This window comes from Onychostruthus taczanowskii, unplaced genomic scaffold (genome assembly GCF_017590055.1).
Source record: "Onychostruthus taczanowskii isolate IOZ18803 unplaced genomic scaffold, ASM1759005v1 scaffold45, whole genome shotgun sequence".
NCBI lineage: Eukaryota > Metazoa > Chordata > Aves > Passeriformes > Passeridae > Onychostruthus > Onychostruthus taczanowskii.
The window spans coordinates 4,884,672-4,911,544 of NW_024502014.1; the positions used below are offsets into that span (position 1 = coordinate 4,884,672).

Below are 26,873 nucleotides of genomic sequence, written 5' to 3' on the forward strand. Positions count from 1 at the left end.
GAAGAAGTAGTTCAGGCTTAAGTGATTCCTGATCTGGGTCATGACATGTAATATAAGAACTGGAGCAAGTGATTAGCAACAGATTGGGTAGGAATCTTCTAAATCATCTCTGCTGCTGGAAAAAAATGTTCATGGAACTTGTTTCTCAGTGTCCTGGGTTCTCATCCTCCTCTGCTAATCAGTATCAGATTTTACCTCTGTTCCTCTCAAATCAAAGTATCACTATCATCTCACCATCTGGCTTAGAAACCTCTTAATAGCTTGTTCATATAGAACTGTGCAGAAAAATACTTCCAGTATGCAGAACTACAGGAGACCCCTGTGATGTTATTTAAGACTGTTAAGGAAGAAAAAATTGAGTGAAATGACCAGTTATGGGGTGGATGATTTTGGTTTTTTCATTTATCAGCATCACTCCAAGGTTAAATCTGTCCACAAAGTGATGGCAATCTTCTGGAATATTGAAATCAAAATGGTGGCACTGATGTCCATCATCAGTCAGCTTTAAAAGTTCAGTGAAACAATAGGGGATGGAATGCATTACTGTTCTCTCAGATATAAGCAAGGAAGAGACAAAATTGATGCAACTGCTTCCTTAAGACTAAGAGATATGTGCCTCACTAATTGGGTGAATTTGAGAAATGAAGCACATTATGTTAGATCCCATCACTTTATTTAATTTTATTGAGCTGTTTCAGTAGCTAAGTACCTGTTAATTCTTATGACAGAAATTGATAGACTTATCGTCTCCTGCTGGTAAAATCTGGTGACAGAGAACAGCTCTCAGGACTCAATCTATTCCCAGTATACTGGGCATTTGTTCTTACTTTGTGCTTGAAAAGGATAGCATTGCAATGACTGACCAGCACTATACCTCACCTTTGCCTCTTGTGAAAAAATGTTGAAATCCCCTAAGTTGTTTTTAAAATCAGTCTAAGACAAAAGTAGATGTGGGAAGTACCTACTGTAATAGTTACTGTGCAGTAATTTGTCCTGTTGCAATCTTCTGGAAAGTCCTGTCCCTGCTCTCCCCCAAATATTTCTATGAGTTAGCAATACTTTGATTTATCTTTTTGTGTGTCTGGTGTGCTGGTCAAGTGTAAGAGCCACTCCAACTCGTGTAGCAGTGCTGCGTTTTTGACCAGAGGTTTTTTATTGTTACATATGGGAGGTATTCCCTTCTGAACTATTGTCCGTCTTAGATTTCTGTGGCTAAATATAGCACATATGCCTGGCCACAGAAGCTCTTAAATGCACAAATTGACAGAAATTTGTGTTCATATTGCACTGTTTGAGTTTTCTTTAAAGCCACTGAAGTTTGCTTAAATGTAATTTTTAAGAGTGGCCATATACAAGTCCATCAGATAGATGCCTTTTTCAGTACCTTTTTTTTATAAGTTCTAGTGTTTATTTTTATTTTCCTTTTGTTCCAACAGAATAACAGGCTTAGGAAACATGCCTTTGAGCTGAAAATGAATGACCTCACATACTTTGTGCTGGCAGCTGAAAATGAGCAGGATATGGATGACTGGATTTTTACTCTCAACAAAATCCTGCAAATAAATCCAGAGGGAACCATTCAGGAGAGGAAGAGTGCAGATCTCACTGATCTGAGACTTGGTAAGAGTGAAAAATCTCTTGTATTGCCAGGGGTTTTTTAAACAAATGAAAAAAGTGGAACCTTCCTATGAGTATTTAATAATTTTAACTGCCTGAGTCTGTAATGGATTCTGTACCTATTGATTCCTGACGAAGCAGCACCAGTCTTGGCAACCCCTGAACAATTTCAGCTAACTCCCCTCAGATCATTTTCAAACGGCTGGAGGGGAGATAAAGCTGTTCCCAAAAAGTCAGCAGGGGCAACGTGGCTCCACTTTGCATATGCAGCTCTTTTTTAAATTTAGTCCTCTCTGTCAGTGATCTTGCTGGTACTTTGTGTTTTACTGTCCTGGAACTCTGAAGGTTTAAAAAAGTTTTGTGCTGGAGAGTGGCTTGATCAGTTCTTTTTCCAACATTATGCTTTCTTTAAAAATCTGGAGCTAATAATTTAAAATTAAAAAAAAAGCAGCTATGGTATATGGCTCTTTCTCTGAAAGCTTATTGACTTTTGCTTCTTGCTTTTTTGAGCTTGCATATTATGCTCTCACTGTGGAAGAAAGAATTGGATGCTCTGTTACACTGCAGTCTTCATGTGGCAGTAACTCATTCCTCCACATAATAAATCCACATACAGTTTGGATGCACTCCAGCTGAAATTCTAAGGCTGAAAACACTTGAAACATTAATACAGATGTAAAATGTGTGTGCTGTGAGCTGACTCAAAGTTTTGCATCCATATGCATCTGAATCTTAGGGATGTTCAGAGCTAATTGAACTTTTTAGCCTGATGTTTATAGTAAGTTCTAATTTTGGAAGGACGGGATACTCATAGAGACAAAGATGTTTTTAGAACTTGGAGGAACAAGAGACTTGTACTTCAAAATCAGAGGGGTACTTTTGAAAATGTGACCCATAAGGAATATTAATAAAGCAGGAAGAAATATGTGCATAAGTGGTCAAAACCACAGGCTAACAGAAGTCTCTACTGATAAAAAAGCTGGTAACAAGCAACAGGAATGTGCTATAGAGTTAACTTGTCAAAAGACATGAAGCTTTCTTGGCAAGAAGAGCCTTAAGTGACTGTAGTGACTTCTTTCACGTGGGGCTGAATTACCACGTGAGAACAGAGCACTCCCTGGTGAGCTGGGTAAAGCCCAGGGCTTGTATTCAGTGCTGTTCTCTGGATCCATGGGTTTGCAGCTCGTGGAGTCCAGACTGCATCCCTCCCTTTCCTAGAGAGAGGGTGAGGTCCTTGCTGAGTGCTCCCTTTACTGGGAATCCCAAATCTTTTGGTTGACATAAACCCTTGGTGTTGCATTGGAAGGGACTGAGAGGAAAAGGTGTCTTTGTCATGGGTGTGAATATTTGTCATGGGTGAATGTGTGGGATGTTTCACTGAGTAGTCAGGGCTGTTGTTTGGAAGCTTAGACTAGGATACAGTGAGCAGCAGTGAGAGATGAGGTTGAGGAGGACAGAGGTTTACAGAGCATCACTTCCATTTGGAGAGATGATGAGTCTGAAGGGAGTAAAAAGAAATTACATGGAAATATGTGTTTTTATCTTGTAAACCCTATGGTAATAGCATACATAATAAAACCATTTTGTGATTATTTTTTCCTTCTCTTCAAGACCCTGCAGAAGTTCCAGTGAATTTTGATTGCTCTCAAGATGAGGCAGATTCTTCAGAGAACACCTTGCACCCAGACTTCGCAAAAGTAATGGATGTTACACTTTTCTTTACAACTCTAGTGGAAAGAACTTCCTAGGTGAAAAATGCCTACCAATATGTGATCATTAATATTCTGAAAGGTGGAAAAATATAGCACAGTCTATTACAATTGTTAGAGACACAACAAGTGTCAGGAATAGTCCTTTCTAAGCACCTCATCCTTTTGTTTAAGTGAGAAAATATCCACTAGATACAAAGAGTAGGTGTTCCACAGTATGTTTTGATTTAGACCTCTGAAGTCAGTAAGGGTCTGGTCCCCTCAGTTATGTGTGAAATATTTGCTCATCTGAGCTGCATTTCAGTAGAATCTGGCCCTTGGAGAGCCAAGATTTCCTGAGTGACTGGAAGGGAAGCGAGCTCTGAACTGCTCATTGCCTTTTGTAACTTCATTGAAAGATGCATGTGCTACCAGGGGAGGCATTTTGTCCTCTGGAGCTCATAAACTGCTTCATGTGGATGAGATAATTGTGTATGGTGCTAAGAAGCTTTTTAATGAAAAGCTAGATTGGAAATGCTTCACTGCTTTCTCTTAAAGGAATGTACAATCTGTTTGTAGCCTTCTGCCAGTGAGCTGCTGTAGATGCTGTCTGCCTACAGAGCCAAATGCTGTGTGAGGATGTTACACAGATTGGAACTGAAAGCTGTCTATGCAATTGAGGACAGAATTTTACTGTGGGTCATATTCATATATGTGAAGTGGTCACCTAGAATGCAAAAAAGAAAAAAAAATCAAATCACCAAACAAAATAAAAACAAAACAACCAACCAAATTAAATGTATCTGATGAAATATTTATGTATTAAGGCCAGCAGAAGTGTCTGATCATCTTGTCTGTGGGTAGATTCTTTCTAATTGTTTTGTTGATGCAGCTATCTCAGAGGTATCTTGCAGATATCTCAAAGACCACTGGTGCCTGCAAGGCTGTAGGCGATGGTCAGCTTGTTTTCTGATTCTCTTTTTGCCCTTTATATGGGGAATTCCTGTTCCCCCACCCTGGCTCTAGAGGCCTGGCTGCAGCACTGTTCTGTGGCCTTTCCCCAGTCCGTGCAGATAATCATCCTGGTCCCATCTCTGTCTAAACCAGGCTACCAGGGCCACATCTGGAGCTGCTTCTGCAGGTCAGGCCATGGGCAGTGCGTGTTAGGAAGGCAACACAGAGCTCGTGGTCCTGCTGGGCTGCTGCTGCTTGTTACTTCATGTGTACTGGCAATACCATGATGTTGTGGGAGACATGAAACACTGAATGGGACCTGAACAAGAAAATATCCTGTGCCATGTCGGCTGAGGGCTGTACTCAGTCCTAGGCAACCAGAAAAGATGGACACTCCTTTAATATTTCACAGATTCAATTTTTTTTAAAAGCAGAGAAAATTGAAGTGCAAAGACTGAAGGAATTGAGTAATTGAAATATCCCAAGGGATCTTTAAGGGGAAAGAAATGTATAGGGCTTACTTTACATATTGGATAAATGAGCTTAACTAGTGAGGAAAAAGGTTTTTGCAGTTAGACATGAGGATAAACTTTTAGAAGGTAGGGTAGGAAAGCACCAGGTGGCTTCAGAAGGTGAAGTTGGTTTTGTCAGAGAGCTTGCTATTAACTTAAGCATGTGTCAGAAAGGAAATGGGTGTGTCTGCCAGCCTTCTCTTTGGGTGGCACTGCACTCTGTGTGCCTGCTCAGCCTGTGAGGCTAGGTGGCATTTGCTTCTCCCCTTTCTGCCCTCCCCTGCCACAGGTGTTTTTCTGTGGGGCTGCTTTGTTGGGGGTTTATTTCCCTCAGCTTGGGAATCTCTAAACCGATTTTGGTGCAGAGATCTGATATCTTCCTCAATGGATTGCGGCTGCAGCTCTCTTTGCAGAGAGCAGCAGACACAACTCTGGCCCAGGATTTTTCCTGGGAGACAGTGAGAAGCACAGAGAGAAGAAGAGAAAACAATTCTTATCTCTATTCACTGCTCTTGTTGTTTTGCACATGTGGAATGTGTTATGGAGATTGTTTACACAAAATGATGTGTTAATTGGACACTGGTGAAGGTTGTTTTAATTCCTTGGCCAATTAGCTGTGTCCTGACTGTCTCAGACAGTCATGGGTTTTTCTTTAGTATTCTTTTAGTATAGTGTAGTATAGTATTTCTTTAGTATGTAATTTAGTATAGTATTAGTGTAATATATCTTAGCTTAATAAAGAAATTGTTCAGCCTTCTGATTCATGGAGTCAGAGCACACTATTCCCTACATTGGGGATGCCCCAGCAACAATAATGGATAACATATGTGAACACACAAAAACTTGAATTACTTAATTGATCTATTTTGGGATTCCTTAGAAGCATGTTGTGGCCTGAAAAGCCCTGCTTCACAAGCAAAGAGTGCTTGGAGGTGCTTGGGGATAACTGCTGCAGAAGTGGGAAATGTTACGAGTGAAACATTGGTCACTCATTTGGAAGTCTAACAGCTCTATGGATTTCTGTTCTTGTGCAGAAAACTAATTTATTATCTCTCACCACAGTACATCACAGAAACAGAAGAAACAGTGAAAGCCTCTCGAAATACAGAGCGACTAAACCTGTTCTCTTTGGATCCTGATATAGCAGTAAGTGATATTTAATTATATTTTTTTAATTCTTAGAAGTTTTCAAATCCAGGTGACATGAGCTAACTGGGTTAGCTCAGCCAGCAGAGTGGGCTGCATTTCAGCAAGCAGCTGGGTGTACCCAAGGCTTCAGCAGTGAGGAGGGAGGGGATTGTCTGCAGTCCACAGAGATTTCTGTACAGACTCTGCACTTGGACTGCGGGATGGCTGAGGATGGCAGTGACCTCTGGAGGTCATCCAGTCCAGCTGAGCTAAGCTCTGAATTAGTTTAAAACAAGCATTAAAAAGTTTAACATTTAATGTCAGGATTCAAAGAAAGTTATTTCTTGCACTGAATGTGATTTAAATGGAAATTTTATTTTAGTTAAAAAGAAGGCTTAAGTAACATTGAGATCAGTGTATATTTAAACTTGAGCCTGATGTCAATCAACTATAAGACCATTATTCAAAGTATTGAGCAAATTGAAATTATGATGTGGTATATAAGTAATGAGAAAGGAGGATAATAATAACAGATATTATTATCTGTTAATAATCTGAAAATGTGAGGGGTTTTATGTATATGAGGAAATTAAAAGTTAAAGTTTTAGAAACAGTAAGTAAACAAGAAAAAAGTGTGTTCTAATATTATAGGAAACTAATTTGAATCCCTAATTTTGCCTCTGACATTATGTATGTCCTCAGGCAATCTTTTTGGTTTGCTTCCTAATCTATAAATTAGGAATAATACTCATTTACGAGAGTAATACTCATTTGACGAGACCGACAGTGACTTCTGAGGTTTTCAGGTGTTTCAGGGGTTGCAAAGACCTTTAAAAAGCTTACTTCCATTTGGAATATGATGCTTTTTCCTGTGTATAACAAATTTCCCTACTTATTTCAGGCACAGAATCCTCAGAAAAAGGAGTTTCCAGGGATAAACTCAGTGATAAAGCCATTTGAAGAAAAGCCTGCAAAGAGGATCCTGGTTACCTGCAAATCCCTCAGTTTGAATCTGCAGGCCTGTGTTACTGAAAATGAAAATGATCCCTCAACAAATGTAAGCTTTTCTTATTTCTCTGTGATTTTTTTTCTTTCTTTTTTTGGTTGGTTTTTGTTGGTTGGGGTTTTTCTTCTTTTCATACATGTGTTAAGTTGAAGAGAGAAGTGAAAGGGGAGCTGTATCACACATGCATAGTGCTCCCTTTGGACTGAATAATAAAACTGATTAACTTTTCTCTAGATATTTTGAAGCTGATTTATATCACAGACTTTTAGCTACAGTTCAGAGAAGGATTAAAAATGTTTCAAGGATTCTTGAGGAGTCTTAACAATTGATATAAGAGCAAGTTTAAACTGCCAAGACCTATGTAGGGAGGCAATGGAATATCAGTCGGTGGTGAACTGGGGATTTTTGATTGTTTTTCAGGGAGAGACAAGGAACCAAGCAGATAAAGTTACAGGAGAGAAGGCAAAACAGAAAGGACAAGATGTTTCATCTAGTGGAAAAATCCAGCTAAAACCAAAACAAAACAGAAAATTTTGCTTATTCTTACTGTAAAAAAAAAAAAAAAAGAAAAAAAAACTGGAAAAATTGAGATGTAGATGTCAGTCTGTAGCTTTTAGTTAGTTCTCCTCTGAAGCAATAAAGTTATGAGACATCAGTGTCCCAGCAGCTCCACTCTCATATATTACATATGAGGCATTGATTTTGTTTGTTGATTTGTTTGTTTTTCATTTGAAGATGACCTCTACAGTGAGTGCAAATTCAGCATGATGTAATCAATATATTTTTTTGGCAGACTGGAATAACTGTTTAAATAAAGCCATGATAACTGCACCAAGGGCATGCAATATTCACTGCAGAGGCTGGAAAAGCCAAGGACATTGTACCTGCCATGCACTGCTCTTTGTCTCCACAGTTTTAAGCTTCTGGTTTCTGGACAGCTCAGGTGTTGTTATCCTGAGGCTGGTTTATTCTGTCAGAACTATGGATGCTCTCAGGAAGTTATTTTCAGTCACAGGACTGAATTCCCTGGTACTCTGCCATAGGATAAGTGGGCACTGTCAGAGCGGTTTGAATGCTCTTGGTTTCCCAGCAAAATGGAACATGTGTTTCCCACAGAATAATGCACCCACGCTTTTGTGTTTGTACCAGTAAACATTTTCCATCCCCTTACATTTGTCATCTTTGTGTTGCATTTCTGACAGTCCCTGGAAAGCCTACACTCACTCTTCCCTCTTTTATGATGACTCTCAATCTACATTTTAAAAATCCTGCAGGGTGTTTTCTGGGGCTCTATTCATTTACTCTAATAATTAGTTATCTATTTGGTTTTGATTGTGTGAGTTTCTAAGCTGTCAGTTCCTCTTCTGGCACCCTGTTAACAAGCGTTCTTTAAATGCCCCTAAAATTGCATGGTTGGAAACTAATCTGGGGTGTGTGTGAACATGTGTTTTTAATGTATCTCATAATTTGTAAATAATATTTGTTTACTTTCTTTTTTTCTGGTTGCAGAAACCCATTAAAAGATAGCCTTTTCCCCCGTCCTCTCAGTTATCACTTACTGTGTTTCTGGTATTTTCTGCAGGTAGAGCCTTTCTTTGTGAGTGTGGCACTGTATGATGTCAGGGATGGCAGGAAGATCTCTGCTGATTTTCATGTGGATTTGAACCACACTCTGGTTAGACAGATGATTTCACGTTCCTCAAGTCCATTGGAAAATGGTGCAGTTGAAAATATTGACTCAAATGAAATGGAAGAACCACGGGTCAAAGGGTTCCCAGAGGAGTGGCTGAAATACCCCAAACAGGTATTCCACATGTGACTTGCATGGCTTAGTGACTCGTGTGGCTTTTTTTAGTTTGGTAGTATTCTTTTTCACTGGAGAACTTTTGCATGCTATGTTCTTGTTTTCAACAAAATTCTCTTCTGTGTGTCAGTTGTATGGAGCCACTTGCATTCTGAGCGTCCTGTACAGACCATTTACAACCAGAACTGATAAAAGTTAGTGTCTCTTATTTAGATAAAGCACCCATATTTCCTGTGCTGTTTGGGTCCATTTGCTGACCTCTCCCAACCAGCCAAACAAAACCACACCTCAAAGCAACACCTAGATGCTACAATAATCCCAAAGTGCTTCCACTTCTTGCTATTGCCGTAAGCTGTGGGCTGAAACAGCATGTGTTACCTTTTCTCCTCCTTCCATTGCCCTGGGGAATGACTGACTCAGGCCAGCTCTTAGGTGCTGCCCTTAGGAACAGTTAGCTTAGGCCATACTAACACGGTCACACTGCTTTTTGACTTGGGTCAGTCTGTTTGCAAGGTGCTGCATGTGCACAAGCTGACTTCAGCACTTACACAAAGATTTTCTTTTCCATCTGGCTGTTTTGAATAAGTAGAGATAATAATCCTTAATAATCTTTTCTGGATTTGGTTTGTTACTCTTTCCATCAGCAGAGAGCACTGGCAGTATTTCCTTTCTCCAGTATCACTGTATACTTTTGAACTGTTTTCCCTTTTATCCACAGGCTCTTTTCTCCATAAGTAATCCTCACTCTGAGATTGTGCTGGTGGCAAAAATAGAAAAGGTGCTTACAGGAAACATTGCCAGCAGTGCCGAACCTTACATTAAGAATCCTGATTCTTTTAAGGTAATGTAACAGGAACATCATTTCCTGCTCTGTGAGCTTCAGCCTGCTGAAGGCATGGCAAATCATGCTGACAAATGCCAGGTTGCTGAACAGGACAGGCTCCTGAGAGCCCCATGCTTCAGAAAGCAAATGTCCAAGTTCCACTGGCTGGATGAATGAAGCTCCATTTTGTCTGCAGTTTACAAATCCATCCGTGGTGCATTGCTGTGCTGGTTCTGCCTTAGTACAGGGATGTTCTCTTTCAGCAATGTTTTAGAAATTACGAGCTATGGAACCATGTACAGGAGCAAAGGTGGGGTGGGCACCTCTCTGTCTCTGAGAGCAGGCCCTGCACCTGCACTGGGTAGTTACAGAAAACTGGAATAACAACTTTGTTGCAGTCCTCAATAAAGGAGTGGTGACAGGGTTTAATTTGTCAGCAGCATCAAATTCATCTTGTGATACCTCTGCTGTCCACCCCAGAACCTTTTGTTATGAACAGTATCACGCCAAATTATTGTAGGACACTGTAGCCTCTTTAGCTTGGATGTACTTTATGCAGCATTTTAAGATGTTAGAATGATACTGATGAAATAATTCACATTTCCTTTTTTGCAGTGTGCACAGAAAGTGTTAAAATCCAATAAACAGTTCTGCAGCAAGCTGGGGAAATACCGTATGCCATTTGCTTGGTCAGTGAGGTATGTATTCATTCTTTCCATGATTTTATAAGCATCTTATAGCTGATTCCCTTGGACTTCTATCTTTTTATTCTTTTCCACTTTTTCTGCCTGAAGCTAAGCAAAGCTTTCTCTCTGGTCCAGGACCCCAGAATATCCTGCAGGCTTTTTGTTTCATTGCCCTATTTTTCTCACAGCTAAACGTCAGTTACTTGCTCATTAAATGTTTCTGTGGTGGAATCTTTTCTTCAGGTATGTAGTGAAGTTGCTAGGGAGCAGCAAAGGTAGCTGACAGAATATCAATTTATCCAAAGAGATTTCAAAGTCACAGCTCTCATAAGAATTTCCTGTAAAGATAATTGTGGTCTGAAATAAAGTTGCTTTGGCCACCTAGAAAGTAGGTGCACGGGTTCTTGAGGCTCTGTTCTTGTTTTGATGCCTGTCAAGCTTTAAGAAAAATCTGACCAAGGACTTGAAATGCTTTGGGGGTTATATTAAGGGATTACAGTTCAGGTACTCCTGCATTTTTCATGGTTAGTAGGTGATGGAGAACTTCTGTTTTCTCATTTGGTCAGCTGGGTTTTATTGCAAGTCAGTGCAGTGGAGTGGTAGTAATGGATTTTTAGTCTTTCTCTTCTGCTGTATAATTTCTGGTCTCACCTCAAGACTGGGGCACTCCTGTGCCTTTTGATCCCCTTTTACCAAATTTGGCTTTTTTCTCCATTTGTTCTCCCTTCAAGTTTTGATGTAATTGCTTTTTCTGCCCTCTCCCTTTTTTCTTTCTCAGTCTTGTGTGATTTCCCCTACTTACTGCTGCCCTGGGATGAGAGAACTCTCTGACAGAGACCCTCCTGTGACACCTCTCCCTTCTTTCTGCCATGCATGGAGCAGGGAATATAAATTTCCATATTCCCTATAAAAAGGAAAGCTGTCAATTGCCAAGTGAAAACATTCCCCCTCCTCTGTGGCTTCTGTTCTCACAGTAGCAGGCCAGGTGGAGAGCTGCCTGAAGCTCTCAGTAGGGAGAAAGGAAGAGCAAGTGCTGGGTGGAAAAGTTATGTTGTGGCACTGCCTGTGGTTATGAGAGCGAGCTCCATGTGCTTCTGGGGTGGAGCATGGAGCACCAGGAGGGCACAGTTCCCATCACACATGCAGGGGAAAATCTTTGATTTTAGAATATGGTGCTTAGATGGCAAAGAAGAGAACATGCAGTGAGGTATGGCTATTTGAAGGGTTCATTTATATTTTGTTTACATACTTTTTTGTCAATATCCAGTAAGAACAGGAGAGGTGAGTGCTCAAGAGGACAGATAATGTGGTTTGATCTGTCATTGCAAGTTCAAGGATGCTCATAAATATTTGCTACTTCTGTGTAGCCAGAGGACCATTCATCAAAATCATATTGAAGGGTTGATAGAGACACTTGTGACAGACTGTGCAGTGGCAGGAGGTGCAGTCTTGGCACCACAATGACCTGAAGCTCCCTATTAACTCTGCCTGCCCGTGCTCTGTGGCAATGCCATCAGGGATCTGTTCTGCAGCTCAGCCTTGCTGTAGTAGCTGTCTCTAGGTGGAATGATGATTTTAACTAGTTCAGGGTCTGGCCAGGCATTCATGGGTATAAAGAAGGCTTAGAACATTCTTCCACAGGTTCAGCAAATCCTGCCAGAAATAAAATACAGAAAGGTTTTCTTCTCATTTTGAAATAATTTCAATTTTCTGTTCATAGGATTCTCCAAGTTCAGTCCCTTGTTGCCTCATGATGAGGAGTGGGCAGGAGCAGGGTTTGGGCTGTGCCCCTGTCCTCTGGCTGAGCTGCTGGGCTGTGTGTGCCACAGCTGTGCTGCCCAAGTGCATCCCACAGTGTGCCCCAGCCCAGAACTGTGGCTGCAGCTCTGTGCTGGCTCTGCCTAAGGGAAATATCATTAGACACGAGTGAAATTTTGCTGCTGTCCCTGTGGGGCAGAGAGCCCCCTAAATACCTGCCAAGCTAGGGTGTGCTGGGAAAATTCAAATTCCACACTCATTTACATCTGCTTGTGTTTTAACATTGCTCAGGTCCAACTTTGGTAAAAGCAAAGTATAAAATCTATTTCTGTTTTCACAGCTTGAAAATAGAAGTTTCCACATGAGGCTATCGCACTACAGGGGGAAAGAAATGGTTTGGCTATGATAAAGGACAAAACCCTGGGTTTGGAAATGATGGTTTCCAGTTAGTTCATTCTGGCATTAACCACACTCCTGTTTTTGTGTGGAAATTTCCCTCCTTAAAGCAGTTACAGATGGCCACAGTGCGATTTTTACGTATGCATTCAGCAAGCCAAAGTCTTGACAGCTGAGTATTGCACATGTGACTGAAACTCTTAATTAGCTCCTGTGGCACCAGTTTGTTAGCATTGCTCAAAAGCATGACTCAGGGTTCTTCCCTGAGTTCCTGCTGGGAAATCTGGTGTCTGTATGCTCTTGCAGGTATAATTACAGTACGTGTTAGAATTACAGTGTGTCAGAGTCTCATTTTCCTGCCAGAACTGCCAAAGTTTGCAAATATCTGCCTCAGCTACATATTGTAGATGTAGGGGGAAACTTCATTCACAGAGATTAGTTTTTACACTCTTACTCCTTCAAACCTTCTCCACCCTCGTAAACTTCATGTTTTAGAGTCTAATATTGGAGTCCTTCAGCAGCTTGTGCTGCTGCTGATTCGGGTCAGCTGCCACAGGCTGAGGTAGCTGAAGGCAGTGAGTCTGCCCTGATTTACAGTAGCTGCAGATCTTCCACTGAATGCCTAACCCTGGAGGTGAGCAATTTTCCCTCAAATCATAAACCACTACTTCAAAAGTAGCCTTTTTCAAAATTAAATTATGAACAACGTGCAGGTTTTCTGTGCTTCACAAGTTTTTAGGATTGTGGACAGCTAACAATGTTAGAAGAGCAGAATCATATAAACAATTAAGTACTGATATGATGTTTCACTTTTTTTAGTGTAATCTATTAACTTGTTTTCCCCTAAATTACCACTTTTACAACCTCTTCATGAGTTTAGTTCAGTTAAATTTTTCTTATTAAAATATCTCAGTAAATAGGTAGCCAGCACTAAGGTACATTGTTAATGTGTTAGGCAAATGTTGGACTCCTGGACTGTGGAAGTTTTAAAGCATTTCCTTGTTTTGGTGTGATAGTTGTCATTCTAAAGTGCTTTCAGTATGATCCCTGTCACAAGGTGCACTCTTGTTCCACCTGCAAAGATATGCCAAAACATGGGATTGCAGTTACTTAACTGCAGCTGTAACACACCCAATACTTGCTGCTCTGGCAATTCTTCAGCTTTAATGAATCTGGGGAATGGAGACACCAGTACAATTTGACCTGTGCATAAAATACACCTTTTTAAGAAGGGTTATCTTGTTTTCAGTGGACATCTAAGCTACTTAAGTGTTTGTAAGAAGTTCATATAAATGGAGTACTATGTGTAAACTGGAGAGATAAAAATACTTCCCTGTTTTGTAGTGGTTTCATGCCTTTAATTTTGTCCTGGGTGCATTATTTAGGCAGGGATATGCTGCTGAATCAGTCCTAGAGGCAGAGCATGCGATAGCCAGGGAGCACTGATGCTCTGGAGCAGTGGTTGTAGGCAGGATGACTTTGTAAAGCCCTTCTGACTCCAAACCAGAGGGGAGGAGTGGGCAGTGGTGCAATGGGTTTGAAGATACCTTGAAGATCATGATTCTGTGTCCCTGAGCCTCGTGGAAGGCAGTGCTCAATACCACTGACCCAGAGTGAGCTACTTCCAGCTTCATTTCCTTTCCTACTTGCATCCACAGGCCTCCTTGGTGAGTGCCCCTGCACCCTGCTGCGCTGAGCAGTGCTGCGCTCAGTGTCAGAGCCTGCTCTGGAAGCAGTTAATAGTTTCCAGCAGGGCTGGGTTTGCTCAGCACCACACTGCAGAGCCCAGTGGCACAGTGGAAATCACTCACCCAGTGTTTTGGTCCTCTCTGTTAGTCTAGAGGAGGAAGGAGTGCTGAGTCCAATAAATACCATAATGTCACCTATACTGTAATAATTATTAAATCTTTTTTTCTTTCCTTTTTCTTTTTTTTCTGACAGCAGTTTAATAGGATCTGTAGAGTAAGTGGTGGCTGCCAGAAATGAGGTCTGGTTTCTCCCTAGTAAGCTTTTTGACATGGTGTGTTGGTGTGGACCTTATTCCCCCCGACAGCTGGAGGCAAAAATCTGAGAAGAGAGTTGATCATTCTTGACAGTTGCAAAGATATGAGATAGGGATGCTTCTCTCAGTCAATTAAGTGAAGATATGGTGCATTTATACTTATTCTTGGGCTCCTCTTCCAAAGGTTTGCTCCGTTATTTTGCATCTGGCAACAATTTGTCCTGGCATCAATTCTTCTTCTCACTGGCAGTGGAACAGAGAAGTAGATGAAGGAAGCAAGATTGGCCAAATGATTCACAGAACAGCACTTAGTGTCAAGAACATTTTACTTTTGTTAAGCAATGTTCTTTCATGCTGCAGTTGAATCCAAGGTTCATTAATTTGGATAGCTGTTACATTATCCGGTCCAGCCAGTGTCTGTGACCCTTGAGGATATACAAAGGGCACTGCAATGTCTTAATTAAATCCTGCAAGTGTCAATGAGCAGGAAGGGAAATGTCTGGAAATGTCTTCCTGTGCACACAACAGCTGATATTTATTGTTCTCAGTTATAGATGGATATCCTTCTTTTCCAGTTCATTGGGCACTTCATAGCTGGTTCATCAAAAATTTAGTTGGTGTTCCACAAAGTTGTTTTGTGAAGGAATGCTGAGCCACAGTGAGTTGGTGTTGTGCTCCTGGAGGGCACAGGGCAGATTTAATGCAGATTTAATTGAGGTCTCTAACCTGGTTCTGTAAAAGCATGTGTTTCATTGTGGTAAGAGGTGGTGGTTGAGGTTTGACAGCTAGCTGTGATTTCCATTCTTTAAAACTATAATGATTTTCCTTGGATAATAACTTCTTGGATGAAATTTCCTATGGATGAAACTAGCTACTGATGTATTGAATTCTTCAAACTGATTCCTTGAAATAAGGAATCAGTCTCTTTGTTGAAGGGAGGAGTCATGTCCATGATGGGCGAGAGGCTCTTGCTCAAACCATGTCTGAGGTTTCTGAAGGTCTGGGATGCACATGGAATAAACTGAAATTGCCTTTGTCCTGCAAGCATAAAGCTTGGCAGGGCTCTGTTGGGTGAAAATCTGCAGAGAGGCCATGAATTTGTGTAAGAATTCGTATCACAACCTTGTTAAAAGATCACATGACAATTTCAAATGCTCAAATATATATATATACATACATGCATATGGATGAGTGTTTATAAATATGTCATTTTTCTTTCTTTACAGGCCAGTGTTTAAAGATAATCAGGGAAATGTTGACAGAGACTCCCGATTCTCACCCTTATTCAGGCAAGAAAGTAATAAGATTTCCATGGAAGATTTGATTAAACTAATAGCAGAATACAGAAGGTAAGGAAAAGTTTCTAGTTTGCTTTGAAGCTTTATAAAGCTGTGCAGAATAATTGTAGCTGGGTTTTTTAGTTCATTTAACACAGTTTGCCAAAGTGGCCATGTTAAATTATATTACATTAGTGTTTTTCACATTAGGTTATTACCTGCCAGAGAGTGCTTGAAGTTGGACTTTCCAGGAAAATTGAGACGTCATTTGGCACATGAAAATAAATGTTATTATAAAATAGTGATTGCTCAAATCAGCTTTTATCAGGGGAGATGCAGGTGAAGTACCCAACATTATCTCAGGGGAAAAAAAAGCAAAAAAGAAAAAAGTGACAGAGATACAAAATCATTCTTTTGTGGGATTCCCAACTCCTTGCTTTTGTTTGTTTGATTCTCCGTGGTGAACTCAAGAATGGACATTGAAAACAAAAACCTTCTCCAAGTGTTTTACAGCCTGTAAATTTCTGAGGAGGTTTAGCTGGGTAGTTTCCATACAGGTATAAATCAGGTTAATCCTAGAGCAGGGTCTCTGTTTATACTGGATAAGTGACATGAGAATTGAACCATGAACCATGTATTTCTCCTTGTCTCTTCTACTCTAAATGGCCCTAAAAATGAATTAATCTAAATAACTTCTGTTCCATTTATATAAAAAGAGATCATAAAATTTTTGTGCCACCTTGCTGTTACTGGTCAGGACACTACTGACTATTCATTAGTGTCACCACTGCTGTGTTTGTGTCCCTAAAGCACCTCCTGGACAAAAGAGATTCAGCACTGTGCTCAAACTGCTCAGGCACAAGGAATGTGCCTTGGTCCCTTTTTGGCATGGCACTTGCAGAAGCCACAGTGCTGTGAACTCCTCTCATCCCAGTGCTGAATTCATTTTAGGGAATATTTCATTCAGATTTTAGAAAGTAAAATTAGATAAGTTAATTCTCATAACTTTTGCTTCATCTCTTCCTTCCTTTTCTACAAAATAATGCTGCTTGCAAAGAGAAGGCAGGACTGAGACTAAGAAAAAAAAAGAAACCACAAACCAAATAATATTTAATTTGTGCTGTTACATTTGATTAGAGTTTAACAGCCAATAGGTATATGTTAAATATGTTTAGTGTAACTTAAATATCTTAAATAAGGGTCTGGTTTTCATTTTTAGTTAATTCCTGTCGTGTTATGATCTCTGTTCTAATTTTCTAAAATGTTTTCATTTATCTCATTGCAGAGCAGAGAAGATTAGTAAAATACAGACTATACCTGGCTGTTTGGACATTGCAGTCGATTGTGTTCCTTTGGAACATCCAAGTATGACTCCACTTTAAAATTAATTATTCCAATTAAATAGGACATTGTTGTAGGCTTTCCATCCCTAATTGTACCTTGATACAGTTCTGACAGAAGTGTCCATTGTGTAGGAAAATGTATGCAGGGGAGGGGTTTTGATTTGCTGTCATTTGATTACACCACTCTTTGTTCCATCCTGTACCTGGCCAGATCCAGCCCGGTTTTCAGTGTCTGTGAAAGAGAAGAAGGAAACCCCACTGCTGCAGCTGGCCCAGGGCCACTTCTCCCTGAGCTGCAGAGCACCTGCATTACTCTGAAACTGGCAATTTCCTCTTGTACCAGCTTAGAAGGAAGGAAAATTTGGCATGGTATATGTGAGGAGTCACAAGCTTCTTTCAGCTTCCTCACAATATATTGGTAGACTTTTCCTGGGGATTATCCTATGAATTGAGGAAGGAATTTTTAGGCAGGGTCTGTCCAATGGCTTTTCCTAGAAATAGTTCTGGTTGCTCTGGACATCTCTAAGTAGGTGGCCCCTCTCAGCTTGAATTCTCCATGAAGTTAAATGCCTCACTGCTTTAATGGTATAGGAAGAGAAAGTATTCTCTGTCCAGTTTTAATCTCTCTCAGTCTCAGTGACAGAGGGCTTATTTTTGCCTTCTGTTTCCTGATCTGATTTCAGTTATCCCAATTGCATCATATATTTGATCTAGTGCTGCACTGCTCATTTCTTCATTTTATTTAGTATGTTATTAGATAATAGAAAAACTTAAATGAGCTGTTGAGCTGTAAAATTTATGAGAAGCAGCAGCACTCATTACATTCTGTAGAAGTTGTCCATATACCAGTGGGGCTGTTACACCATCAAATGTCACCAAATACTGTGGGTGTCAGAAGAGGTTACCAGTGCTGTCCTGTTTAATTCAAGTGAGAGAAATCATTTAAGGATTATATATTGCCACTGTTCTGAGGTCATGTGTAAATTTAAGGCATCTCAGCATTAGTAATTTTTCCTAAGTTAAGGTTGGGTTTTGTATGTTCCATCTCAATATTACTTATTCTCAGTAGTAAGACAGTGCAAACAAACAAAATATGTGATGGGTCTCTTTTCTTTTCTTTTGAAGACTGTGTAACTTCATCCTTTATTCCACTCAAGCCATTCCATAATGTAAAGGAGCATCAACCTACAGTGGAAGTTGAGGAGTTTGTGCAGGAATCAACAAAATATTCTCGACCTTACAGGGTGTACAAGAACCAAATATACATCTATCCAAAACACCTTAAGTATGACAGCCAAAAACACTTCAACAAGGTACAGAATGTGACTGATTCAGGCCAACATGGGATAGCAGTGGCCTGCATGAGCTCTTTTAGGAATCCAGGAGAACTTATAAAAGAGAGGAAAATGGTGATGTCACTGAGTTGGCTCTTCATCTTTTTCAGCTTTTGCAATCATAAAACACTGGTACCATTTTAATGAATCTGTGGATTAATTTTACATTGTAACAATGATTCAAAGAGAGATAATGTGATAATAGCTTCTTCACAGTTTTCAGAAGGGCTTTACATTAATGACAAAATGTGTGCAGATAAAATTAATCTTGATAATGTTTGTAGTTCTTAAATGAAACCTGGTATCACTTGTGTTTCCATGGTGGTTGAAACCTAATTAAGATACAAGTCCTGGTCACTTAATAGTCTGCTTCTACACAGTCATTTTGAGGCCTGACTTGCATTTTGCATTTTTCTTGGAAATCTTATTTCTAGTGATATCACTGAGACTTACAGGCATTTATAAATATTTATACACCATCTGCATGTTTCTCTTGGATTCTGAAAAGGCCTTATTCCAGCTCTGTAGTTTACCTGAGTTTTTCTGGCTACCTGGTTTCTGATCTCAGCTTTGATACGCTCCTGTCTCTCCAGGCACGGAATATAACAGTGTGCATTGAGTTCAAAGGCTCTGATGAAGAAGGAGCAAAGCCACTCAAGGTGAGCTGCGAGAGCACTATGTTCAGAGGGTGCTGCTTCTGAGAACATTACTTATAAAATCCAGGAATAAGGGTGATACTGAACCAGAACAATTCAGGAGTGGATGTTGTCGTACATCCCTCTAATTTTGCACTGTGCTTCTCTTAGATCCCAGCTGGTCACAGTGATTCCATTTTGCATTGCCAGCGTTCTGACTGCTGGAGGGGAAAGGAGGTATTATTAGAAAATGGAACAATTTCTTACAGTGCAGCTTGCTTATTCTAGAATTTATCACTTATCCTACATTTCTCATTGAGCTCTGGAGACCTGATTGAAAAGAGTGAGGTACAAAATTAGAAGGACCTGAGATTTTATCCTTAACTTTGTTAAGAATTAATCTGAACTTTGGTATTGCCCAAGGGCTGTTGCATCGTGCAGTTGCAGTCTTGTTTTCCCAGCAATAAATAAAACTGCCTTTACTCAGTAATCAAGAGCTCCCAGACAGGACCCTGCCAGAAAAGAGATTTTTAACAGGGATAGCTTTTGTAACTTTTGAAAGTCAGTAAAAGCTCTGTGTTGTGTATTGAACTGCATAAAAGTGAAATAGATTTTGTAAAGCTTTTTGTAGAAAACTCTGAAATTGATAACAGCAAGGAAGAAGTCTAAGGAGTCTACATTGCTTAATTAAGCACAGGGTAATTTTCACACAATCAATGGACTTTTACTGGAAGTGTGTATTAAAAATCCAGGTTTGAGCACTTAAAACATTTCTTTTAATATTTGATAAAGTAATGATCAATCTTTCATGATTATTGTTTTAAATGTACATACATATTAGATATAGCAATACTAGTATCTTCAGCAAAATTTCCCAATGTAATGAAAACTTGTTACTTTTATCAGTGCATTTATGGGAAGCCAGGTGGACCCTTATTTACAACCTCAGCCTACACTGCTGTGCTACATCATTCCCAGAATCCTGATTTCTATGATGAGGTCAGTCTGTTTTTCTTTCATTAAATGTCTGCCAATCCCACATGTTTGCTAATGAGACAGAAGAATATCTGTACAGAATACTTCTGTTGCCATTGCTTGTGTGTCTGGAAGGGCTGTGCTGTGTAGATTGACACGCAGTCTCACATTTTGTTTTCTCTTCTTAAATCAACTCAGTGGATTGTTCCTTTTGTAGGATGTTCTGAGTACAGTTAAGATGCTGTAGAATTAATTAGGAACAGTCCAGCTCTGTAAAATGCATGTCTGGATTACATTAAGGATCCAGCTGCATCTCTGAATTTAATGGAAACAGTAAACATTCAGATGAAGTGTGGAGCCAAATGTCAGAGCAAATCCCTCTCTGACATACAAGATCTGCATGGGGGCATTTTGTTGATGCAGTGGTCTGAACAGAATGTACAGGGACGTGTGGTGGCTGCAGCAAGTCCTTCAGCTGCTGCTGCTGAGGGTGCAGCTACAGAGTAGTTCTTGTGGTGCCCTGTGCCAGATGTTACTCACACATGCATCTTTCTGTTTCACCAACACCAAGTGTTGATTCCCCAGGCTTCCTGTAGGTGAAATTAATTTCACCCTGTCAGGGACTGGTGTGTTTGGTGGATTGTGAGTGTCAGCTGTCTGTTCTGGATTTTCCGCTACTGCTTTATGTGTCGTGATGAGACTGGCAAACAGCATAGAGTTTATAGCCAGCATTTTCCAAAGTGTTCTCATAGTCAGTAAAATTTCCTTTTTCAGTAAAGATTTACTTTGATTAAATTGCTGAGGCAAGATCAGCAGATAATGTACAACTGCATGGGAAGTATCAATTTTAAGATTTCTGTTTAGGAGCTGGGGTGGAACTTAAAGCATTAGATTTTCAGAGATTTTGAACTCCTTGCTAATCCTTTACAATATGTGTTTTGGGGTTTAACACATCTGAAAATGTCCTTCATGTGATGATAGTGAGCCACTTGGTTTGGGGAGATTACTTCCAACCTGAATGAGGAGCTGAATTCAGGTGTGAGTAGCCAATTTAGCTGGAAGAGCTGTGCACCTGTCCTAATGTCCCTAGTAAAGCAGGTGCAGAATTTAAAAGAATGTAGGATGTTAATAAGAAAGTTGTCTTCATCTCTATCTCTGGGTGCCCATTTTATATTTGTCTTTATGGTATTAGGTTCTTACCCATAAGCTGGTTTAACACTGGAAGCATTTATCAACTATTTCTAACCCTTACTTTAGCACAGGATTAGCTTGGATAAATTCCATCACAGCTCACAAGAGCAAAGGGTCATTTTTATTAGTTCTTATGGTAACATGTTCTGGTTAGTTTCTGTTTTATTCCAACAGGTTAATAATACCTGAAAAACAGTACATAGGATTTCATGGATAGCATGATATGGGATTTAAGACTGAGCAGAAATTATCCATTAAAGTTTATTTTCATGTCAGCCTTTGTTTCTTGGTCTTTGCCATGAAATGATGCTGAAGCAGTAGCAGAGATGTCATTTTAGTTGTAGTTTGGTTGTCCTGAAAATATGAGCATGGGGCTGGCTGTTAAAGTGCAGGTGATCACTTCTAAGCTGAGTCCACCACTCTTTAGTTCTGTCCTCTTTCATCTTATGCTCTTTCATCATTAATGAAAATATTCCTCCACAAGACAAAGTTGAAAAAAAGCTGTTTTAAGTAAAATTGATAGATATCATCATAAACAATTTCCTTACCATGGGGCAAACGTTACCCAGTAAAGGCAGGCTGTACTTAGACCTCTGTGTAGAGAGATGTCACTTGTTTAGCCCATCTCTGATGCCTGGTTTAATTGATTTTTAAACTAAAGTGAGGTGTAACATTTTACATTTCAGGTGAAAATTGAACTTCCCACTCAACTCCATAAGAAACACCACATTCTGTTTTCATTTTATCATGTCACCTGTGACATAAATGCAAAAGCTAATGCCAAAAAGAAAGAGGCTCTGGAAACACCAGGTACCTGTAGTAGAATTATTTTCAATTCTAAATATACATGATGTACATTCAAATAAGGATTTCAAAGTTTTTGGCTGGATGTTATTTTCTTCCTTTAAACTTTGTTTTTCACAAGAGTCCCATTTATTTGTTCTTGCGCACAGTGGGGTTTGCCTGGCTCCCTCTGTTGAAAGATGCCCAGCTGGCTTCCCAGGAGCATCAGGTGCCAGTGGCCAGCAGCCTGCCCCCCAACTACCTGAGCCTTCAGGAGCCTGCAAGCACAAAGGTATTATTCACTCACCCCTCCTTGTTGCTCACATAGCATAGAGCTGTCATTTCCAGGTGTTTTTCATGAGATCAGATTGCCATTTGCATTTGCTGGGGAGTATAAATGGTAAATAGGGTTTCTGGTTGAGGATATTCATTTGCATATCACTGACTGTAGGAACCAATATATGCAGCACTGAGCTGAGTGTCCTGTGTTGCTGATTCACAGGTGTATATGGAAAAGTGTATTTTATGTATTCTACAGTGTTATAACTCCTCAAAATGTGAATCAGAGTGGTCAAAAAGAGCTTCTTTCACAAACTCAGGCCATATGACATTCATTCTCCAGCTGATGTGATCCACAGTCATGATTCATTCTCCAGTTTTGTGGTGTGATATCATATTTTCCTGCTGATCCAGTCCAGCTTGGATTATTTCTGCCTCCTTGTGTTTGTTTTGCCATTGTCATGAGGACAGGGTGGGGCAGGATCTGGTCCCTTGAATGGCAGCATTGGTCTTGTGCTGCAAAGTGGGTTTGTACTGCAGTGATGGTGTTTGTGGAAGCACAGCAGCAGTTCATGCACTCTCATGTGCAAAGCTGTGCACTGAAAATTTGATGCAAACTTGAAAAGTCGAAACAGATGGAAAAAAAATGTTTTGTGTTGTTTTTGCTTTAACAGCAGATTGGCAGTGATATAAAATGGGTAGACAGTGGAAAACCACTTTTCAAAGTCTCTACTTTTGTTGTATCAACAGTAAATACTCAGGTAAGCCAACATTCCTCTTAGCTCTGTGACCTGGTTACACACAAAAAGTGTCAGGGGATGTCTGAACGGGGTTTTTAAATCATGCATGAATTTGTTTCTATAACATTTAAAGACTATTTCAGTACAGAAGGGAAAGATGCCATATGGTGGAATACGTACTTTAAGGTTACACAGATCAAGGAAAAAATAAAATTTTTTTAACATTATACCAATAGAAAAATTGTGGAATATCAGCTTAAACAGCGAGGAAATAAATTATAAGCACCAGGAAGAAAAAAAAAAAAAAAAAAAAAAAAGTTGTGAGGAAAAAATCAGTCACTCACAACAGTGAAAAAGGATTTGTGACAGCACCTGGAATTTAGCAAGCTGTCCTGACTCAGCTTGCTGGTTGGACTCAATAAACTGATTTTCTTTCTGTGACTCCTGTATAAGATGGTGGGGACCAAGAGTGTTCATGGGTGTCACAGGTGATTGCTGTTACCAATTTCTGGCACTAAATTCTAATCATCTATAATATACATTAATGTGAATGTTTCCTATTTTAGGATCCATACCTGAATAACTTTTTCCATCAGTGCCAGGAAAGGGAAAAGGATCTGTCTCAGCCTCCTACCTCAAACTTTATCAATTCTTGTAAGGTAAAGTAACCTGTATAGTACAGCCTAGAAATTGTACTGTACAACTGTATTTAGGGCTCTCTCTGAACTCATCCCCCACTGCAGAGTTGCAGCCATGGCACAGGTTTACCAGGGGGCAGAGGGTCTGTGACAGCTCCAGTCAGATGGATGTGATGTGACAGATGCTCTGCTGGTCACCAGCTGCCTCCCATCCCTTCTCATCCAGAGCAGGGCTCCCTCTGCCCCAGCAGCAGCTAATCCAGCCTGTGCCAATCTCTGATCCCATCAGGGGATAAGGGAATGTTGCTCCAGCAATGTCTGGGGAAGGGAGCTGTAGAGCTGCAGTATTGCTGATAATCCTCTCTTGCCTTAAATAACTTCTATCCTTACCTCCTCTGAAAACCTGGATGCTGCTCCAAGGGCTGCTCAGGGTATTTGCTGTGTATAAATCAAGGGTGCTTGTTGCCTTTCAAGTTCTGGAACCAGAAAGAATATCTGCAAAGATGAAGCAAGAGCTGCATTAAATGTGCCTGTATTCAAAAGAGGTCAAAAACTGTGAAAAGAGAGGAGTGTGACAAGCAAATTAGAAGAGCTGCAGATAAATGTAAGGTGCTAATTCTTTATCTGTTCATGAGTGCTGAAATCCAGAGTTCTTGCTGTGCACTGTGCTTGTGGAGCATTAAAGACAGATAAACAAGAAAAGTGAAGGCAGGTGTGACTCTGTTCCATCTCTGAACTGAGTGGAACATCATACATATGACATTTATTGTATTTCCTTTTGGCACTCTGTAAAATCCAGCAGGTGTTTGGGGTTTAGATGTTTGCACCATGTAGGTGCTTTCCTCCTTCCTTCCTGTAGGAGTGTACCTTCATCAGATACAAGCTGCTTGGGAAAAGATTTTTTCTTTAATAAGCAAAGCATAGTTCCAATAAATCATGGTAGTTCCCTGGACAAATCCATAAGGATGGCCACTACTTTTGTTTGTAATGCAGCTCTACCTGCAGACCTGAAAAGAGTGGCTGTGTTTTCAAATACTGTCTTGATTGAAAGAAATTATTAAGTTGTGTGTTCACAAATCAAAGCATCAGTATTATTTAGAGGTTATGCCTCTACAGAATGAAGTCCTTAATTAATGTTTTGGAAAGCCATTGAGCGTAATGGGCAAAATTTAGGAATCCAGAAAAGCTTTACAACTTGTTAGTCAGTAAGCTGGTTGTCTAAACCACCAGAATTGCACCATTCTTTATCTGCTGTTTGTAGTTTACCTTCTAAAAATATTCCAGTGAATTTATTAGAAAACGAGACAACGTTGTATGCAGCAAGAAATTAACTATGCAATATAACCATAGTAAATAATCTTCCCTAGGGTATTTTGCTTTTATTTATAAATTGCTAGTACTTTTCTTAGAAGTTCTGGAATTATTTGGAAATACCTGAAGTAAAAACCTAGGAGAAATTCAAAGTAGTTTGGTTTTTTTTTTTATTAAAAGCTCAATACCTTCCTTGATTAGAGAAGATAATAAAATGTCAGGTTAGTGTGTTAGTATTCATTGTTATTATTATACCTTTAACAAAAGTATTTTAGCCACAACACATTGAATTTATCAGATGTCTACATTAAAAACGAAAGAATTTTCCTAAAAATATTAGAAAATGCATATTTTGAAAGTAGTTTACTTCTTTTATTGCCCTCAGATAGTATCTTTAGTGAAATATAAAAATTGGTTTGGTTTTCTCTCCTTTTTTTGTTTTTTTTTTTTTTTTTTTTGCCCTTAAGTCAGTATAGCACAAAATACTGGAATTCTGGACAACACCTACAGTTGTGTTGCTGGTCATATTTAAAACAAGCTTCATGGGGAGCCAGTTCTCTCCTTGGTTGACCTGTTTTCCTGCTGCTGGTACACCGGTGCTGCTCTGCTTTTTACCTGCTGAAGGAGCAGAGCTGCTTGGCCACTGCCAGCTCTCACTGCTCACACTGAGCATCTCTCACTTTCCTTCTTACCTCCCTTACAGAATTTGTTGAGGATTGAGAAGATCCATGTGATTATGAATTTTCTTCCTGTAGTCCTGAACCAACTCTTCTGGGTTTTGGTGCAAAACAGTGATGATGAAGTTGCAACAGCTGTGACCAGGTATCTGGGTAACTCCTGTGGGATGTACAGAGGTCCCTCAGGAGCACAAATGCAGGTGTTAGTGCAGTTATAGCTGCTCATTTAGGCTTCAGCAGGTGAGAATGCTGCTTTCCCCTGGCACTGGGCTCTGCAAATCACACATGGAAGTGTTGGTGTCATGTGGCTGGAAATTATTGACCACGGTGGGCATGTCTGATTGCCCTGAGGCAGTCCTAGGGAAAGGTCTCATTCCTGAGCAGCTTGGAGCTTCCTGGCAAAGCTGGGTCTCACCTTTGGTGTCTCTTTGGCTCTGAGGATGTGGAGTTCAGCACAGGGAGGGCTCAGCACCTTGCTGCATCCAGTGCAGACTCAAACAACCAGGTCACACTGTTCAGGGGCATTTTTAAATTAGAATATATCAGCAATAACTGAAAAGCAATAGAAGCATTTTCCAGAGAGCAGGCAAACAACTGCAATGATTTGCTGAGTCTCTCACCCCTCACATAATGAAATTGTCTTTATTGATGCTGTTAATCAGGGCAGCAGGAAAAAAATACTGGCAAGATTATTATTATTGGTCTCTGCAGGAGGGCAGAAAGTTGTGCTGCATTTACTTGTGTCCATAGTGATGTTTTTGTTGTCCTTCCTCCAGCAGCTAAACAGGGGACTACAATACTCCTAGTAGGAAAAAATTACCACAGTCCTCTGCAGTCCTGTTAGACTGATCTGCTGTCAGTATTCTTTCTTTCCTTCCAGAGATGGTGCTTCAGGATTCGTTCCTGAAGAATGATTATTTAGGGAAATGTAAAGGAACAGGGAGGTAGAGTTCCCCATCTTAGCCTTGGAAAGCTAGATTTTCAATAAGCTTTATCAAAGGATCATTTTTCAGGGCAAAGTCAGTCTTACTACAGCTAGGTACTGGGATTAAAAGATCCTTTCCTCATAAGTGTGTGGGATTTCATCACTGCACACTGTTTTTCAAGGGGGAGAGCCAGCAGACCTTTGTTGGGGACACCTTTGTGTCAGCAAATCAACTGATGTTAAGTCTAGAGAAAATTATGAATTGTGTCCCAGAGTAGAATTTCAGCATCAGTTAACTGGCTGGGGAAATGCTGCAGAAGAAGCCGCTGTTTAAAATGCAGTTTTAATGATTAGATGGAAAAGTAGAAGGATGTTATTTTTTTTTCCATGC

General features: G+C 40.1%; 1 protein-coding gene across 1 annotated transcript in view; it reads left to right on the plus strand.

Moving 5' to 3' along the window:
- DOCK10 (dedicator of cytokinesis 10) overlaps positions 1-26,873 on the plus strand; it is a 99,816-nt gene that overhangs the window by 33,466 nt on the left and 39,477 nt on the right. Inside the window, exons 8-24 of the mRNA XM_041414449.1 lie at positions 1,437-1,620; positions 3,229-3,314; positions 5,834-5,917; positions 6,801-6,956; positions 8,488-8,709; positions 9,428-9,550; positions 10,148-10,230; positions 15,601-15,723; positions 16,937-17,016; positions 18,120-18,307; positions 18,922-18,987; positions 19,870-19,962; positions 21,816-21,939; positions 22,083-22,204; positions 22,866-22,952; positions 23,498-23,590; positions 25,584-25,702. Of these exons, the coding sequence (XP_041270383.1) occupies positions 1,437-1,620; positions 3,229-3,314; positions 5,834-5,917; positions 6,801-6,956; positions 8,488-8,709; positions 9,428-9,550; positions 10,148-10,230; positions 15,601-15,723; positions 16,937-17,016; positions 18,120-18,307; positions 18,922-18,987; positions 19,870-19,962; positions 21,816-21,939; positions 22,083-22,204; positions 22,866-22,952; positions 23,498-23,590; positions 25,584-25,702 (2,033 nt within the window). The remainder of the gene's footprint in view (positions 1-1,436; positions 1,621-3,228; positions 3,315-5,833; positions 5,918-6,800; positions 6,957-8,487; positions 8,710-9,427; positions 9,551-10,147; positions 10,231-15,600; positions 15,724-16,936; positions 17,017-18,119; positions 18,308-18,921; positions 18,988-19,869; positions 19,963-21,815; positions 21,940-22,082; positions 22,205-22,865; positions 22,953-23,497; positions 23,591-25,583; positions 25,703-26,873) is intronic.